This window comes from Alexandromys fortis, unplaced genomic scaffold, assembly GCF_014885135.2.
Source record: "Alexandromys fortis isolate MF-2015 unplaced genomic scaffold, M_Fortis_MF-2015_v1.1 scaffold_48, whole genome shotgun sequence".
Lineage (NCBI taxonomy): Eukaryota > Metazoa > Chordata > Mammalia > Rodentia > Cricetidae > Alexandromys > Alexandromys fortis.
In genome coordinates, this window is record NW_026067947.1 from 1,307,190 (window position 1) to 1,325,739 (window position 18,550).

At 45.4% G+C, this 18,550-nt stretch overlaps 1 protein-coding gene and 1 long non-coding RNA gene across 10 annotated transcripts in view; one reads left to right on the plus strand and one right to left on the minus strand.

Moving 5' to 3' along the window:
- Frmd4b (FERM domain containing 4B) overlaps positions 1-18,550 on the minus strand; it is a 316,542-nt gene that overhangs the window by 138,542 nt on the left and 159,450 nt on the right. Inside the window, exon 1 of one of the 3 annotated variants that reach the window (XM_050149326.1) lies at positions 13,569-13,654. The exons of the other annotated variants lie outside the window; for them this stretch is intronic. Within the exon in view, the coding sequence (XP_050005283.1) occupies positions 13,569-13,592 (24 nt within the window). The 5' untranslated portion in view covers positions 13,593-13,654. Of the gene's footprint in view, positions 1-13,568; positions 13,655-18,550 lie in introns of those variants that run through there. 3 annotated transcript variants of the gene reach the window in all.
- Positions 1,067-18,550, plus strand: part of LOC126506059 (uncharacterized) — a 46,386-nt gene continuing 28,902 nt past the window's right edge. For 4 of the 7 annotated variants that reach the window (XR_007593076.1, XR_007593079.1, XR_007593081.1 and 1 more), the window contains exons 1-2: positions 1,067-1,194; positions 14,322-14,396. This is a non-coding gene — a long non-coding RNA (uncharacterized lncRNA). Of the gene's footprint in view, positions 1,195-10,418; positions 10,558-14,321; positions 14,397-16,484 lie in introns of all 7 variants that reach the window. The other 3 variants (XR_007593080.1, XR_007593077.1, XR_007593082.1) reach the window with 3 other exon arrangements.

The window sequence follows — 18,550 nt, forward strand, 5'->3', positions numbered from 1 at the left end:
GGGTTGGTGAAGATCTTCTTCCAGTCCGTGGGTTGCCTTTCTGTCTTAGCAACAGTGTCCTTTGCTTTACAGAAGCTTCTCAGTCTCAGGAGGTCCCATTTTATCAATATATGTATATATATTTTCCCTATATGTGTATACACACACATGCACACACACACACACACACACACACACACATATATATATATTCATGTCCAACACCCCAGTCCACTCTTTCTCCAAATGCAGAGTTGTATGTAGTCTCAGCATTCAATCAGAGGCAGGAGGAGGTCACATCTAAAGCCAGGTTGAGCTAATAGTAAGACCTGTTTAAAACAGAGAACCTGGACAAAATAACCAATAAAGGAATGTAGATCTTGCCTAGGAGGGTTTTAGCAAGTAGCAGTGGCCTGTCAGGGTGGATCTGGCTAGGCTTGTGGCTTGGCATTTTATGACACTGAAGACAATAAAAATAAATGCATCAAAGAGATTTTAATAACAGCCCCTGAGACAGTTAGAAGGAGCCTTGGCAAACAAATTGGAGCTGGGAAGAGTTCTACAAGAAGGGATTTATTCACTTTCTTCACTACTACTACTACTATTATTATACGTGTGTGTGTGTCTGTCTGTCTGTCTGTGTGTGTGCGCATAAGTGCCCATGCTATGGCACATGTATAAAAGTCAGAGGACAATTTTCAGGAGACAGATCTCTCCTTTTCTTAAAATTTATTTTTAATTTCATCTGAATTGGTGTTTTGCCTGATGTATATTTATGCGACAGTGTTGGATACCCTAGAACTGGAATTACAGACAGTTGCGAGCTGCCACGTGGGTTCTGAGAATTTAATCTGAATTCTCTGGAAGAGCTGCCAGTGCTCTTAACTGCTAAGCCATCTTTCCAGCCCCAGTTCTGTCCTTGTATTTTATGGGTCCTGAGCATAGAACACAGGTTGCCAGGCTTGGCAGCAAGTGCTTTTACCAACTAAGCCACCTCACCAGCCTTGAAGTGACTTGTTTAAACAAACAGATGTTCTCATCATGTGGACTGGGCCAAGGGTGGCACAGAAGCCAGGGCTGAGAACCAGGGAGCCATGCTGTCCCCATAGCCCATAAATATTCTGACAGGGAGTCAGAGACATCTGTAGAACTCTGTTTTGTTTAGTTCCAGACAATTTGAGGTTGGCTACAGAAATTCCTGCAGCAAACACATCGGTAAGTTACTTATTAAGATTACATGCGGGGAAATAAGGACTGTTTTCTTCTTTAGTTGATATGACTCTATCATTTCTTCTTCTGATTATGAGAATACTTGGCTCCCATGCATGTGTGAACATGACCCATTCTGCCTGTCTTCTACATTGCTTTGTTCTTCTCTTTCTAGTGAGTGGACCTACTTTGAGCCAGGCCTTCTCCTCAATCTGATACAGTGATGGCATACTTGGTTCAGATGAAATCAGACAACGGAATCTTATGCCACAGATGAAAGGACCAGGAATTATTTATAATTGACTTACGGATTATGAGATATGCCATTTTAAGCTGCCTCCCACTTTCCAGGCTAGGATAGGCCCCAAGACCAAAAAGGAGCTTTTTGCAACCATGCCCAAAGATCGTCCTGAGATGAAGGGAATGATCTAGAATGTGGTGGTTCACACTCTTAAGATTGATGGACTAAATTCAGGTGTAATAGACTCACAGTCAGGCTCCAGAGAAGGCAGGAGGATAGGATGGGCTGTACCTCTACTCTCTTCAGCTGCTGGCTACTCAACCTTGGGAGAATGATTAAGGTTTTGAGCCCCAGTTATCTGAGTTTGCAAAACGAGAGGATTCTGTCAGCATTAGCTCTTGGCATAGACCTCCTCATCCCAGGCTCTCAGGGTCTCATGCTCCCTCCCCTTGTTCCTGGTGATAATCAAAGGAGAATACAAAGTGGTGGGAAGCACATGCAATGATTCAGGAGCAAACTTTGGGAAAGGCTGGCTCCTTACATGGCCGTGGGATGCCTCTCATCATCTACAAGCCTAGCAAACTGTGACGTCATTCTCCTGCCAGCCATCTTCATTCAGGTTTTACGTTCAGGGAAATAGATGTGGGGAGCTGTTGATCCTGGCAGGGCAGTCAGCAGGGAGCTGTTTGAGGAGGCTGACATTTAATCTGCAGTGGTAATGCTGCGGAATCAGCCTTGGTAAGGCCAAGACAAGAACATTCCAGAAAGAGAGAACTAAGAAGTAAAAGGCCACGAAGCAAATCCTGGCTTAGTTCAAGACACTGTTGTACAAGTTGTTTTTTTTTTATCTCATTTTTTTTATCTTTTTAATAAATATTTATTTATTTATTATGTATACAACATTCTGTCTGTGTGTATGCCTACAGGCCAGAAGAGGGCACTAGACCCCATTACAGATGGTTGTTAGCCACCATGTGGTTGCTGGGAATTGAACTCAGGACCTTTGGAAGAACAGGCAATGCTCTTAACCTCTGAGCCATCTCTCCAGCCCCTCATTTTTTTCTTTTTTATCTCATTATTGTAATCAAGAAATTTGCTTCCCTGCCCCCAGTACTTCATCCCAAGTAAAATTTTAACCCCACAGACATGTTTATCTCTAAGGCAGAACTAAGCTCTGAAGAGCCACAGACTGCTACAAGGTCTCAACTTTTTCTTTACCCATCAGGAATCAATCTTCATTTTCTTTGGGGTTCAAGTCACCTAAGAGAATGCATGACTTGAGAAAACAATGGCAGAAAGTGTGGCTGGAGAATGGTGCCAAGAGTGGAGCAATCACAAGAGTGTCAATAAGAGCTTCACCAGGGATTCTCAAAGGGTGTTTCCTGGACCACCCATATGGTTAGAAGTTGAGAGCAGGGGAGGGGATGGGTCTCAGTAGGTAGCATGCAAGGACATCCTTGACTACATACTAAGCTAAACTTCAACCTGGGCAATATGAGACCCTGTCTCGAAACAGAAGTAGACACTCATATTGCACGTGCAACTTGTGTTTCCACGAGGCTTCCTGGCTGTGCTAACACCACACCATGCTGAAGTTTGAAGCCACTGGGCTGGAATGTGCACTGCACAACGGGCCACAGAAGACTGTGGGGGTTTTTTACAAAGGCAGGGAGGGGTAAAGTCACTGGAGGCTCTGAGGAGGCTATCTGGGGACATTCACATAAGATGACTCTAGCTGTTGTGAGATAAGACTGGGGGTGGGGCCATGATGGCAAGAGAGAGAGGAGAGAGAGAGAGAGAGAGAGACAGAGAGAGAGAGACAGAGAGAGAGAGAATATGTCATGAAGGTTTTCAAATGGTCCTCATCTACAAAATGGAAGAACAGAGTGCAAAACTGCTAAGAACCACGGGACTGCACTAGGTGCCGTGTAATATTCATGAGTCATCTTGTGGGGATGTAGATGCAAAGCATGGCTTCAAAGGTAAAAAAGAGGAGAAGGAGCTGCGGTCACAGCTTTGCAAGGCTGTTAAGCAAATTAGAATGAAGGGGAGGGAGGGACTCAACACACTCTTGATTAACTCCATTTACATATTCAGAGACACCAAAGCACACAGTAAGCACCCAGTAGATGTTAAATGTATTCTGTTCCAGTCTTCAAGTCTCCCTCCCAAACGTATACATATTAAATTTAAACACGCACCGCTCACTTCTGCTTTAGAGTCCCCTTATTTTGGGTCAGCATGACCAATTCAGTGAGCCAGCTATCTAGTTAAATATCTGCTTGGTCTGGTAACTCTGTAACATGCTTACAAGGCTACTTCAGGTCAGGGGAGTGTACCTAGTATTCTATTCAATTTCCTTTCATTTTCGTGTCCCGGACCACCCCAGCTGTGGAATCTAACTGTCGGGGGCCCAGAGAGTGAAACTTAATGTGGAATCTAAGTTTTCCAGTCGGTTTCATCATTAACTCTGGAGAAGTAGGCTGGTAAACTAAGAAGTGTTTTCTGTGGGGAGGGAAGACAGTGTAGGGGTAGCGCCAGGCACACAGTTGTCCAAGACTCATGTGTCCAGACTAGTTAGAACCAGTCTGATCCTGGCATCCCTGAGAATCAAGAAGCCAGGCATGGCTACCAGTCCTCAATAGGCCAAGTAAGTTTAATAATGAAGTACAGAGAGACGAGACTTATCCAGTGTGGTCATATGGGAAGAGAAAAAAGAGACAGTGACCCCCAAGTTCATCTTTAGAGTCTGAACACGAAGCTTAGGCTTAAACAGGGGTTTAGGCAATATTTCTCAACCTGTAAATGACGATTGCTTTGGGAGGGTCAAACAACCCTTTCATATCAGATACCCAATATCCTACATATCAGATGTTTACATTATGGCTCATAACAGTAGCAAAATTACAGTTATGATGTAGCAATGAGAATAATCTTATGGTTGGGTCACCACAACCTGAGGAACTGTATTAAAAGCAGGCTGAGAACCACTGGGTTGAGAGGGATGCACAGCCAAGCAGTCCTGGCCAAGGTGTGGTCCAGCCATTTTCACTGCCTCAGCTCCAGTTTCTCCTGCAAGAGGATCTGACAAGTTGTCAAAACAATATGAAATCTCTTTCCAGGAGACAAGCTCCCTGTCTGGCTGGCACCAGACTCCCAGACCTTTCCTTTTCCTGGCAGGAGACTCCTGGGGAAATTCCAATTTCTTGGGCTCCACTGTCTCAGTAATTTGATAGGCAAAGGGAAGCACACATGATTCTATTTAGAATATCTTCATTCCTGCCAGGTCTGTCACACAGATTCTGAGATCAAATCATTTAATTCCTGTAAGTAGGTTTCTTTATCTGACAAACACAGATGACGACATAGGCAAAGTAGGTGTACGTAGCCTCCAGCACAGACTTAACTGTCAGCCAAGATGATTATTACGGACTGAAATGGCCACAGGAACATGTAGGTTCATGAACCGTTAAGGAAACACCATTCTGTAGGCCTCCAAAAATGAGTGCAATTGTCTTGGGGTAGACATGGGTGGGACAGGACAGTGCATTAAATAAAACATCTCCAGGCTGACTGCTCTCAATATATGCATTATGTGTATCTGAAATGGCCCATCTAGCCTGGAGAACCCCTCTCCACAGCTTCAGATCACATGCAAGTCTAGAAAGTTCTTCTTGAGAAAAGGGCACTGTTAGCTTTGGAGCTGACCTCTGCCAGAATCCACCCCTACACAATCTCATCTGTTTCCCCCTTCATTTTATCTCAATTCCCCTCATTCCCTGTGCTGTATTTCCACAAATCTCCTTCTAGGTTTTCTCCAATCCACCTCCTTTCTACCCCGAGAAATTGGGGCTGGAGACAGTCTAGTTAGCATATTTTAAGTGTATAGATTAAAATTATTTTCTGGAAAATGCTTCAGTTGATAAAGATCTTACAGTTTATAGGGTTTTAAATTTAAACCCCCTGTACCCACATAAAGTCAGGCACAGTGGCAATGTACCTATAATCCCAGTATCGTGGAGAAGAAGAGAGGCAGATTTTTGGGGGCTTGCTGGGCAGCCAATCTAACCAAATTGGTGGTTTCCAGCTTTTGTAAGAGACCCTGTCTCGAAAAATGGAGGAGGCTGAGGAGAGGCTCAGTAGGTTAAAACACCCACCATTCAAGGGTGAGGACCTGAACTTATACCCTGACCACCCAAATAAATTTTGTGGGAGCATGGTAGTCAACTTGTAATTCATAAGGTAAAGGCAGGAGAGTCCCAGGGCAAGCTGGCTAGCTAGACTGACTGGGTTCAACTAAGAGATGCTGCTTTAATATACAAGGCAGACAGTGATTGAGGAAGACACCATGTCAACCTCTCTTCTCCACAAGCACATGCACAGACATCCATGTGCACCTTCACACATGTGTGCGCCCACACACATGCACAGACACCCATGTGCACCTTCACACATGTGTGCACCCACACACATATACTTATGCATACACATCACACATATACATAAAAAGAAAAAGGTGGAGAGGTTGAAGACGACATCTGACATCAAACTCTAGCCCCCATGAGTATATCTGCACATGTGTGCACAAGTACACACACCACAAACGATGCCATTCTTACAGTTGTTATTGTGGAAGGCTTACGGGTGAAGATGAACCAGTAGGGGTTCCAAGCCCAGCTTAGCCTCTCCGCTAGTCCTGTGGTTCTCATCCTTCCTAATGCTGAGACCCTTGAGTCCAGTTCCTCATGTTGTGGTGACCCCCACGTATACAGTTATCTTCACTGCCACTTCATAACTATAATTTTGCTACTGTTATGAATTATGATGTAAATGTCTGTGTTTTCCGATGGTCTTAGACAACCCCTGTGAAAGGGTCATGTGATCCCCCTTAAAGGGTCACAACATACATACATAGACTGAGAACCACCGTGCTGATGTCACCACTGTGGACAGCTAACCTCATGTCTTTGTTTCTTGGTTTCTGGTCCGAAAGAGATTTAAACACACAGGTGCTGGGACAGCCAAGTATTCCAGAACTCCCACTGTTTCGGTTCTCTCCATACTGTTTGCTGCACTTTTTACAGTAGTAGCCACTCTGGACTATCTGCCTCTAAGGACAAGATCAGCCTTCTTAACCACCAAACGCTCAGCATGCCACATGTTCTTTGCAAAGGGAGCTACTCAATAAACACCCATGGAAGGAGAGCATGTACTTGCCCACTCATTTTATGAGAACCAGGAGAGCAACATGGTACTTTTGTCATGTAATACACTGAAAGAGTTGGGTTTGGTGGCCCATGTTTTTAATTATAGCACTTGAGGAGGCTAAAGGATGACAAGTTAGATAACAGCCTCGGATATACAAGCTTCTAAGATACCTAGTGAGACCCAACTCAGAAATAAGAAAGTAAATAAATAAACATATCACGAGATGATCAGTTAGTTCTTTTAAATAGAAAATGAGGGTGCTGTAGAGATGACTCTGTATTTAAGAGCACTGGCTGCTCTTGAAGAGGACCCAGATTCAATTCCCACATGGTGGCTCATAACCATCTGAAATTCCAGTTGCAGGGGATCCAATGCTTTCTTCTGACCTCTGCGGGTATAGCAGACATATGGTATACATTTACACACATAAAATAAATTAATCTAAAATTAATTAGGAGGAGGAAATGAATATGATGAAGCAAGACACGATTCACATTTGTCCTCAGTATTTGTAGGATGAAGTCGAGTGTGTCCATCTCAAGAGGCATCTGGCATGGGCATAGTTACAGAGCAGCCCCAACTCCAGTACAAAGAGAATTACAAAATCTCTGTAGATTTAAAGATGGATCCTTTAAAGCTGCTGGCTGTTCTCATGGTGAGTAGTACAATTGCTCTCAGGTCCCCCTAGGGTGATATGACTCCCAGTACAGCAAGGCCTTGAACCAACAGGGCATTGTTATCTCTGGACCTGGGTGTTACTACAGGTGTGATTCCTCCTCTCCGAGGAGCAGTATAAACAGCTGCAGAAGGTAGGTGCCAGGGCCTGCTCTCAGACTCAAAACATCTTCTACAGAGCTCTGGTCCATGCCAAGATACCACACTTTTGGCACATTCAAATACGGATAGATGCTAAGCATTCCACAAAACTGCATTTCAGGCCATTAGGATGCTATGGATGTGCCCTCTGCAACATCTGGGTGTGGCTCGGTGGGAGAACATAACAGATGGGGTTTTAACAGTAGTGAGGCTTCAGGCCATTCCTCCCTGGATGGGGCAGGGGCCCTTATGAAAGAGGCTGCACGCAGTGTTAGCAGGCTAGCTCAACACTTTGGTTTTCTGCCTTCTCCCATGTGAGGATGCAGTAAGAAGATCCTCAACGGCAAAAGAGGGCAAGAATAGCAGGTTTATTAACAGAACTGTGGGAAGTCACCGTCTAGAATGAGCTTTACCAAGAGAGAGAGCTTCACAACTGTGGACAGCCATGATCGGGCCTTGAAGTGGGAGAAGGTCAGAGGAGATAACTGCCATGATGAGCGATGGGGGTCCCGAAGGGACAGAGACAGACCCTGCAGTTCTGGAGAAGAATGGGGGTTTCTGACTCTTACAGGTTTCCAGGGTAAGGTGTACTCCCCACCATGCAACCTAGCCTGGCCTCGCCTATGCTCAGCATGGAGGCCGCAGGTGGATACTGAGTGGAACCGTAAACGTGTCCCGTAGCCACATGGAGGTGGGCTGCAAGGTCGCAGCACAGCTTGCTTTCTTACCAACTCTCTATCCGGGAGTTGCGGGGGCTATGACCTGATGTCTGGCAGAGGGAGAAAGGCAACTAGGGAGTCTGTATGCTAACAGCAAGGTCAAATGCTGACACCTTGAATTTGGATTTCCAAGCCTCCAGTATGGTGAGAAACAGTCCCCATTTGTGGCATTTAAAAATAAATTACCTTTTACCCCTGCCGCAGAGGTGGAGGCTTGGGTGCGTTCGAGATTATTCGGCCTCCCCTGTAATCTACCACCATGTAACAGACATGAATACTATTCGACAAGAGGTGTCAAACACTACCCTCGCCCACGATGCCTATACCTACCATGTGACATTTGCCTGCCACGTGGCAAATGTGAAGCTACCAAAGCCTTAGACAAGGGCCAAGTCCATCTCTGTGTGCTTGTATCCGATTGTGATAGGTGTAGATATGTCAAGGTGGTGAGGCACTTTGTGCTGAGCACCAGATCAAACTAATTAAGGTTGGTGACAACTAGAAACTAGGGAAATGGGTAGGCCCCTGTAAAACTAATTGAGAGGGAAAGCCATGGAGAGTGGTTGGTTTCAGCTGTGTGGTAGTTAAGAACTATGGAAACGAATCTCAGGCTAAGGACTTCAAGTATAAGAAACAAATAAATACAAATTTTGACTAAAAAAAAATTAGCCACTTTCAGGTGTTCTGTTAGACAGGGCATGCGGATTCATCAGCATCACACGTGGGAGCCAAGCACCTTTCCTTTCTCAGGAAGACTCAGTCTAAGACAGCAGACCCCAGACTGAGACCTCTCGCAGTATTCTAATGCAGTAAGGTGCATGCGTAAGGTCCCATTTCCCCTAATAGAAGCAAAATGCATTGAGGAGAGAGATTTTTCAGGAAAACCTTCTAGAACTTTCATCCCACTTGTTTTGAGTTCAGATGCTGAACATGGCTGAAAAACACATCCTTAAAATACAAACACCTCCCTGTCTACCCTCAAGCCAACACCAAGTTTGCAAAAGACATTCTATATCCCTGCCTCTATTTGTGAATTTCTGTCCCTGAGACGAACATTCACGTGGTCAAGCGGTGACAAAGGCTAAAAGATGCTTTGATGGATGAGGGAAAGATACCAACATGTAGCTCCAAAGAACCATGATTGTTATTCATGCAAACACAGACATTACATTACATTATATCACATTGCTCATTTGTCATACACCCAAAATCCTGGTAATATTCGGTACTTTCATGACATCATTGCTGTAGACAAATAGACATACTATTAAGCAACAGTATTAAACCTCCTACCTATCAGGCACAGCTTTATTGGCAGATGGCAGGCAGCTCTAATCCCTCAACAGTCTGTGATTAGGAGATCAGGATTTGCACAACAAGACTGATGTTAACTGCACACACCCAGCACTTCCTTTCTCCCTGTTTCTGTGGGACAGAGCATGTCAAAACCAAACAAACGTATCAGAGAGTCACTACTTGCCTGAACCGACCTGATTTGATTTCTACCTATTGTACTCTGTGATTAGCGCAAAAGTCAGTTTAACCCTTCAACTTCAAAATCATATTAATTAAATTCTACGTAGTACAGCTACCTGATACTCACCGAGTGAGTGGTAAATGAACTAATAGTAAAGACGTTGAGTGGCAGAGAGAGGTGGGTGAGTGTCTGTCTGTCCTTGCTGACTGCTGCAGGCTCCCACGACTCTCTAGTCATACTTAACTCACCTTTATTAATGCAGGCCTGACACAGTACTGGTGTAGAATGCACCGAGGAAATAGGTGTAGGGTGGTTTTATATCTTTTTATTTAATTTTACTTTATGTGCATGGGTGTTTTGCCTGCATGTACGTCTGTGCATCACTTGTCTGCTTGGTGCTCACCAAGGCTGTCAGATCCCCCTGGAACTGGAGTTACAGATGATTGTGAGCTTCCACGTGGGTATTAGAAATCGAGCTTAGGTCCTCTGAAAGAGCAGCAAGAGCTCTTAACTGCTAAGCTAGTTCTAGCCAAGTGCTGGATGCATGTGTTTGCAGTTTCGTTTGGAGGACAGAGTCTATCTCACCCACCCTGGCTGTGGACTTCCGGGCTCACAGGCCTTCCCTCCTGCTTCTGCCTCCAAATAGCTGGGGTTACGAGTCCATATCACCGCACTGTGTTGACTTTTAAAGACAGTTGATGTAAGGAATGGAGCCTAGTTGGAAAAGGAAAGTTACACTCATAACCCACACGCTCTGATTTCTTCCTAGATGGCACCTCAATGTCCGCTTCCAGTTACAGCTGGAGCAACTCCTCATCCTCAACTTTGCTCGACTGTGCTGGTTCCACACACACTGCCGCTGGCTCTGAGGAACCTGAGACAGTCTGGTCTGTTGATTTCCTTTCTAGGTAAAAAGCATAACTTGTGGAAAAGAAGAAAGAAGAGAGAGAGATGGGAGAGAAGGGGGAAGGAGGGAAAGAAAGGAGAAAGGGGAATTGAAGCAATCAGAGAGACATACATGGCTTCAATTTATGGGGGAGCCAGGGAAGTAAATCGAATGGTTTGGGGCAAGACGGAGAGTGTCTGAGCTGCAAGGGAGTCTTAGCATTAGCCTCCACTCTGAGCCCAGTGAGGAAGACTCAGATGTGGAGATGAAAAGAGTATGCTAGCCAGGCGGTGGTGGCGCACGCCTTTAATCCCAGCACTCGGGAGGCAGAGGCAGGCGGATCTCTGTGAGTTCGAGACCAGCCTGGTCTACAAGAGCTAGTTCCAGGACAGGTTCCAAAACCACAGAGAAACCCTGTCTCGAAAAACCAAAAAANNNNAAAAAAAAAAAAAAAAAAAAAAAAAAAAAAAAAAAAAAAAAAAAAAGAAAAAAAAAGAAAAAGAAAAAGAAAAGAGTATGCTAGGTAAACCCTTCACCAACAGAACTATGTCTCCTGCTCATGTTTCTTAGGACTTTAAGTTTACCTAGTGCTACTTCTCACTGTGACTGGAGACTGTTTCTAGGGAATTTTCTGTTTGCTGCCAGCAATCGCTCTTACGGCAAACCCCTCATTTGGACTGTTGCTTTTGAATTTCTATCCCAAGATGCCTCTGTGAAAATCTGCTCTTCCTGCATGGTAGAGACACTGGGAACTGGGCAGAGTGACCAGATGCCCCTGAAACCCAGGGCGGGCATCAGGCAGAGCTGGCTTTCAGAGATCTGGTCTCCAAACTGTGTTCTGCACCTGACAGGGCACCAACTTTTGAGAAAACATCTCCACTTCTTTCTTTTTTATTTTATTTTTGAAATGTATTTATTTGTATGTAAGCATGTGTATTTGTATCTATGTATAAGGACATGGACATGACATGATGCATGCGTAGAAAGGAAAGCAAACTTGTGGGAGTTAGTTCTGCCCTTCTACTATGTGGGTCCTGGGGATCAAACTCAGTTCTTCAGGTTTGGAAGCATGTATTTTTTTTTTGTTTGTTTTTACCTGCTGAGCCATCTTGCCTGCTCAGTGTCTCAGGGATCTTTCGGAAAGAGCTGGGGGGAAGATAAGAGCCAAAGGTATTCCATACACCAAGGGGACGGTGTTTCCAGAGAGAACAGGGCAGCGACACATGTGAACCCATAGCAACCATGGCAGAATGCACAAGGGCTGCACAGGCTATAGACAGACAAAAATCCCAGCCCAGAGGACAGAAGACAGACACAATGTCCCACTGCTAGCCGAGGAGCTACAGGCAGTTGACAGAAGTTGGGAGAAGAAGAGGGAGTTTTCTTCATCTCTGGTAACAGACTGTGGAGACAGGACAAAGCCATTCATAGGTCTTACTTCAGCTGAAGCATTTCATGGTGTAGTTCTCCTCAACCAGTGGTGTTTCTCTCCCTACTTTCCAGCATTCTGCTGGTTACGGTCTCTCTTTTTGATGGTGCACAGCACCCCTCAGCAAGCCTGCTTTTCTACAGTGACACCTTCCCCGACTTCCAGATGGAAAGCCCAGTAAATAGTACCCGGGGAAAACAGAATGCACTCCTGCACAGTGGCTGGGAAGGTCGAAGCGTGGGAGCCCTAAGACTGACAGTTTCTGACCTCTTCAAGGGGCTGCAGAGCAGGGTGGCTTGACTTTGCAAGGGGCATCTCTTGTGTGAATCGTGTCACGTGAGCCTTCCGGGCTGCTACAATGCTACTCTGAGAACCCAGACCACAGGGCTGCATCTCAGAAAATAATACATTCTTTCCGACATCAGGCACCTTTAGGTAGGGCAGATGGCTCACTTGTAAGGTCAAGCCATTGTGTTCTATTTTGGTGGGAGGTCCCATCGCAGTCTCCATTGTGACATATTTATTTCTTTAAGGTTTCTCTCCTCTTACCCAATCCCACCTACTTCCTCCACAGACTTCCTCCTCTCCCCCTAGAGCTTTGCACTCCACTGCATGAGCTAATTTCCTTTCTTTTCTGAAGTCTACCCAGATTTCCCTCCCTTCCCCCAGCACCAACAACCGACCAGGGAAGAGAAACGAACACACGACACTGGCCTTTAATGAGTTTACCATAACCACATTACAAGGGGGAAAGAGCAAAAAGCTTCCCTTTAATAAGGATGTAGGACTTCCTCTGACAAATCAGAAGAGTTTTATTAATTAACTGGTGGCTATCCACGAGAACGGCACATCCGAAGTCTCTACTGTGAGCTGATGAATTCTGCTCACACAGAAGCTTTGCCATGAACTGGAGTAATGGACAGAATCCAATCCTCCTACTCTCCCTAGGCAGGTCAGGGGCGCATATCAAAGGATTCTTTCAAACAGGACACTAATGAGTTCTAGGACACTAGGACCTTTGCTGCCAAGCACCAGACAAAACTGGAAGGACCCCATCTTGATGATGAGGTGATTAACAATTACAAATCAAAAGAATTTGGAGGCTGCACGCGGGGATCCTTTCCACCGTTCTTTCCAGGATAGGCGAAGAAGCTCTAATCTTTCAAATTACCAAATAATTAAGAAAAGAGAGAGAATAGAAAAGCAGTAGGTGTGTGACGCTGGCGGTGACCTGGAATGACACACTTTGGCAATCACTGAAGTGCTAAAGAAAATCAGAGTCTGTTGAAGAAGCCAAGACAGTGTTTTACACAAAACAGGAAAAACTTCCGAAAGACAGACATTAAGAGCTGTCTCTGCTATGGTATTGTTCCAGCCCATACCCGACAGGAGTTAGCAAGGAATTCCTTGAAAAAATGGAAAGATAAACATGCATTGTTTGTTCTGTTGCTTAACAGTTGGTCTCCAAAATGTTCTGCTTGCAGGAATCCTCCCCCATGTAATGTTAAAAATCTATCCAATATTTTGCTAAGACACATTAGCGAAAGCTCACGATGCCCCCACGACACTGCCTGTAATCTGCTGTCCAGAGAGAGTACTCTTACCTCCAATCCATGATCGAGGTTCATTTAAAGGGACTGGCGAGAAGGTACAGGACGCAGGACACATGTATTCAGCGCGGTGGGGTGTGTGTGCTTGTGTCCTCCAACTACAAGCCAGTAGAAGTGAGGACCCAGTGCCCCTGACACCTTCCGCTGCCATATAATCGCAAGGAAGTGACCTTACTGTTTGTTGCTTTGATTAGAAACAAAAGCCTCTCAACATGAGTCAGGAAAGCAACAGGGGAAAATCCAGCTAAAAAGACTGCTATTTCTTTTGGCTACCCGAAGCCTCTCTTCATTATACACTTAAAACATATGATAACATACTGTGCGCTGTGTTCTCAACTTCATTTACAGTGTCCAAGAGGGGTTGAGAATTACTCAGAGATGATCGATGCTGGGTACCGTTCAAATTCTAATCCGGCTCCCCATCCTGTACATATTCTGGGTTAGCCTGGGAAATTCAATGCATGGAATAGCGTATTTAATAAACTTTGCTTCTCACAGACATCTCATGCCCATGGATTTTCCCACTCCATCAACGTCAGTCAGCATCAGAAATACCAGGCACACGGTGTCAATCTTGTCAGGCTAACTGTGGGCTCACTGAGGGTGGATTACATCATTCGCATTTTGGAGAATAATTTACCAATGGAATTACTCAGAGGGTAGGGAATATTAAAAGTACATATTACTTCAAGTTAAAATGAGAAGAATACACAGACATATAGTTATTTCGAATTCCTTTTCTTACAGCAGTTGAGAAAGAGCTCATGGTACCATGCTTCTTCAGTCTGAAACAGAAGATCTTCTAGCATTATGGGTAAAAATGTAAGTTCTCGAGTGAAGCAAACCTTGGTGTTTTTCAGTGGTTTGTCGTTGAGAAAGTTACTTGATCTTTGTGGGAACCCATTTTCTCCTTTGTAGACTGGGAACAAAAATCCCTGTCTCGCAAGTGTGTGGGAGGGGTCAGAGGAGATAGCACAGGCAGCTCTGGTGCTGGGGGATCTGATGGCTGTAAAGGATCAGATACCCCAATGCTGGAGCTGGAGGGTGAGCCGCCTCCCCAATGCCACTGCAAATGTACCTGTCAAGGAGCAGGAATGGTTTTAAGTCACATGACGTCCTTTCAAAGGTTTTACTTACTCTGAATGACAGACAACGGACTGTGGGAAAAATCTCAAGCAGTGACTGACTTAATCAGCAACAAGTCTGTGTGCAGAGGGAGGTGACACATCCTGACCGGTGGAAAATGTGCCAGTTGACTCCGGACTGAGCCATTATTATTTGTACGCATGCATCCTGACAACCGGAAGAGCTGGACGTTAGAAGAAACAAGCTGCTTAAGCACTCCAAGGGGCCGCACAGTCAGTGGTTCTGCTGTGCAGCCCACTACACCCGTTGGTAGGATGAATGAGAGAGTGAGTGTACAGAATGCTCTGTAATGATGTCTCTGAGGGACCCTCAGAAAGTTGCGAGCCTCCAACAGTCTGGGCCCTAGTGAAGATGGCATCATCAGGAGGACCATGAGGATAACTCAGAGAGGGACTTTCTCATCAGCGCCAGTACCTGTATGCGGAAGTGGGGAAGAGGGTGGAAACATGGGGTGCGGCTAGGTGGCAGAGCTTTGCTGGCTGTGCACCAAGGCCTGGGTCTACTCTGAGCACCGTATTTGTAAAAACAGCAGTAGCTATGACTAGTCCTCAGATTATTAATTAGATTATGAATGATCTTAAGTATTAGATTAATATCTCATCTCCGGCTTTAGTGTTCCAGAAGCGTTCTATCACTGCTGAGAGTGACAGAGTAGCTGGGATGGCAGCCTAGAGCCACCAGGACACATCCTGGTGGGCATCAGGAGACAGACACGCTCTGGATGACAGGATGACTGGATAGTCATTCAGCCTATAATTTCTGCTTCTGCCTGTGCATGGGCAGATTCTCTGTAGCCTGTCAGTTGGGAGAGAGAGGGTTGTGCGACTCAGATACCCTTAGCCAACTGCACCGTGTGACCCTGGATCCTGTTGCTATCAATACAAGGTTGGATAGATCCTAAATTGATGGAGGAGGGTCATCTTTCTATCTGTTGTTTCATTGGTTAAGTAATAAAGAAACTGCTTGGCCTCTGATAGGACAGAAAAATTAGGTAGACGGAATAGACAGAACAGAATGCTGGGAGAAAGAAGCCGAGTCAGGAGTCGCCATGATTCCCCCACTCCAGAAAGACGCAGGTTAAGATCTTTCCTGGTAAGCCAGCTCGTGGTGCTACACAGAATATTAGAAATGGATTAGATCAATATGTAAGAGCTAGCCAATAAGAGGCTAGAACTAATGGGCCAGGCAGTGTTTAAAAGAATACAGTTTCCGTGTAATTATTTCCGGGTGTAAAGCTAGCTGTGCGGGTGGCCGGGTGCCAGGAACGTAGCCCGCTGCTCTTATTACTACACTAAATGTAAAGATTGGGGAAGCCTAGGGATCCGGCTAGGCTCAGAGTGAAGTGCTCCATCCCAGCAGCACTTGGTTATCAGACAGGAATGCTGGGACCAGTTAGGAAGCATTCCAAGACAAGTGGCACTCAGAGACCAGGAGCAGGGATGGGTGAAGCCCACTCTATCTGACTTGATTCTTCTCAATGCTTCCTGACAAGTGCCCAGCTCTGGGGCAGACTTAACCTGTGTTCCTGATGAAGGACGCTGTCTTAGTTCATTTTCTGTTATTATAATAAAATACTAGAGATGGATAATTTACAAAAAATAAAGATTTATCTCATGGTCCTGGAGGCTGGGCTGTCCTGGGGCATGGTCACAGCATCTGTGAAAAGCCTTCTTGCCACTTCATAATGGGGGTATCACATGTGGGAAGACAGAGCAAGCTTGCTGACTTGGGTTTCTTCTCTTCCTTTTTGTATAATGTCCTCAGCACCATCGTGGATACTCCACCCTTATGACTTCACCTAATCCTGACTCAAAAACCCCACTCCGAGTACCATTACCACAGGGTTTTGGGAAGTAAGCTTCCAACACTTGAAGACTGAGGGGGCCAATGTCCCACCCACAGCAGAGTCCCCCGTGAAAGTGAACCGACATCCTGAAGAGGCTCTAAACAAAGAAGAACATCTGTAAGCCGAGACTGCCAGTCACTCATTGTGGTGCAGTCACAGGCTCAGCTACTGGGCAAACTTGGGCAGGCTCACTTTCAATGTTCCAGGGAGTAAGATAGGGGAAAATACGTGTATAGACGGTCCCATTTATTTTCCTGAAAACTTAATTATTTTTTATTTTACACGTGTGAGTGATCTGCTTGCATTACGTATGACCAACCACATGCGTGCCGTGCTTTCAGAGGCCAGACGAGGGTATCAGATTCCCCAGAACTAAAGTTACAGACAGGTGTGAGCTGCCATGTGGGTGCTGGGAACCTAATCTGAGTCCTCTGCAAGAGCAACAAGTGCTCTTAACTGCTGAGCCATGTTTCTGGTCCGCAGGGTTCCCCCTTCTTCATTAAAAAAAAGTATGGAATATCTTTGTATTATCACTAAACTATCATTTCCATCCTTCACTGAACACTTCACGTGCCAGGTAGATGTCAGACACACTATAAACCCCAACCCAGGCAATGGGCTGCCATCTTCCAAAACCAACATCTTAACCTAGCACCAAGCCATCAGCCATAAATATGAGACGAGCTGTGCTCCTAAGTGTAGTGAGATTTGCAATAAAGAAAGTGATTCAGCCTCCAGACCCAATTCCATTTGGTTCAAATATGTTGGGACACCAAATACAGATAGGGGTGCTACAGAGAGACCAGCTTGGAAAACACCGTGTTCCTCAACCAATTGGACTTTGTGGCCCTGGAGGAGAGCAGTGGCCGCTGGCTATGCTACTTCACTGTCTGGGCCCAGCATCTCTTCCACACACCTGGTCTTCTGCTCTTCGTTGTCATCAGCCTGTAACCAAGGCACTTGGGTGCCTCGTGGTACTTCCTAAGTTTGCGCTCATTACAAGGACTATTACTTTGGGAGTTCATAAGGTGGTAGACACCAGAGTTGGTATCATGGGTGCTCAGGGTGGCATTGAGGCCCCACAGGATCCCAGGCTCAGAAAGACCCCATGCTTGGTTTAATGCTTGGCTTCTTTATTACAGTGTCTAATGCTACTTTTACCATTACTTTGTGTCGCGTGAGGTCAAACTAAGAGCTGGGTGTATGCTGGGCAAATGTTCTACTGGTGAACTACATCTCCAGCCCCTTGTGTTTTTGTTTTTGTTTCTGAGACAGAGTATCAAAAGGCTTGTCATGAACTCATGGCCCTCCCCCTGCCTCCCAAGGGTAGGCATTACAGGCCCTGCCATGCCTGGCTCTTGTTGAATAAGAAGTTGAGTATTTTCCTTCTGCACAGAGCCACGTCCCTCTGCCTGGCATTGTGCTGGGTTGTAGAGACCAGTGAGTGAGCAGGGTAGAAGTCCAGGACAGGAAAGGAATAGAAAGACAAGTAACACACAAAATAATTTCAGATGAAGGTAAAAATCGACAGAATACAGGCAAAAGTCATAGTAGAGAGGGCCCTGACCAGAGAAAATGGGCAGGACAGGGGAGAAAACAGCTACGGGGATTGGGCTCAGGACAGGGCTTGTTTGTTACGTTCAGGGCTAAATGAGGAGGCACCTGGAAAGCTCTCAGAAGCTACCGAATGAAAAAGAACTTCTGTTTAAAAAGGAAAATCACCAACTACAGAAAGTGAATTCAAAAGTTACTAAAACCCGGGCTGATAAGCAACACTGAAAGTGTATTTAAGGTCTCCTTGAGATCACATGCTGTGTCCAGGAAAAACAGACCCGATGGAAAAATCTGTTACTCATGTTCTCCTCCAGGCAGAAAGAGGGAAGTCTCTTGTGTGGGGCGGATTCTCTTGCTTTCTTAACCACAAATGAAAAAGCAGAGGTGAAAAGCTTGAGGCAGAGAGGCCGGCATTGAGAGGGGTTGTCAG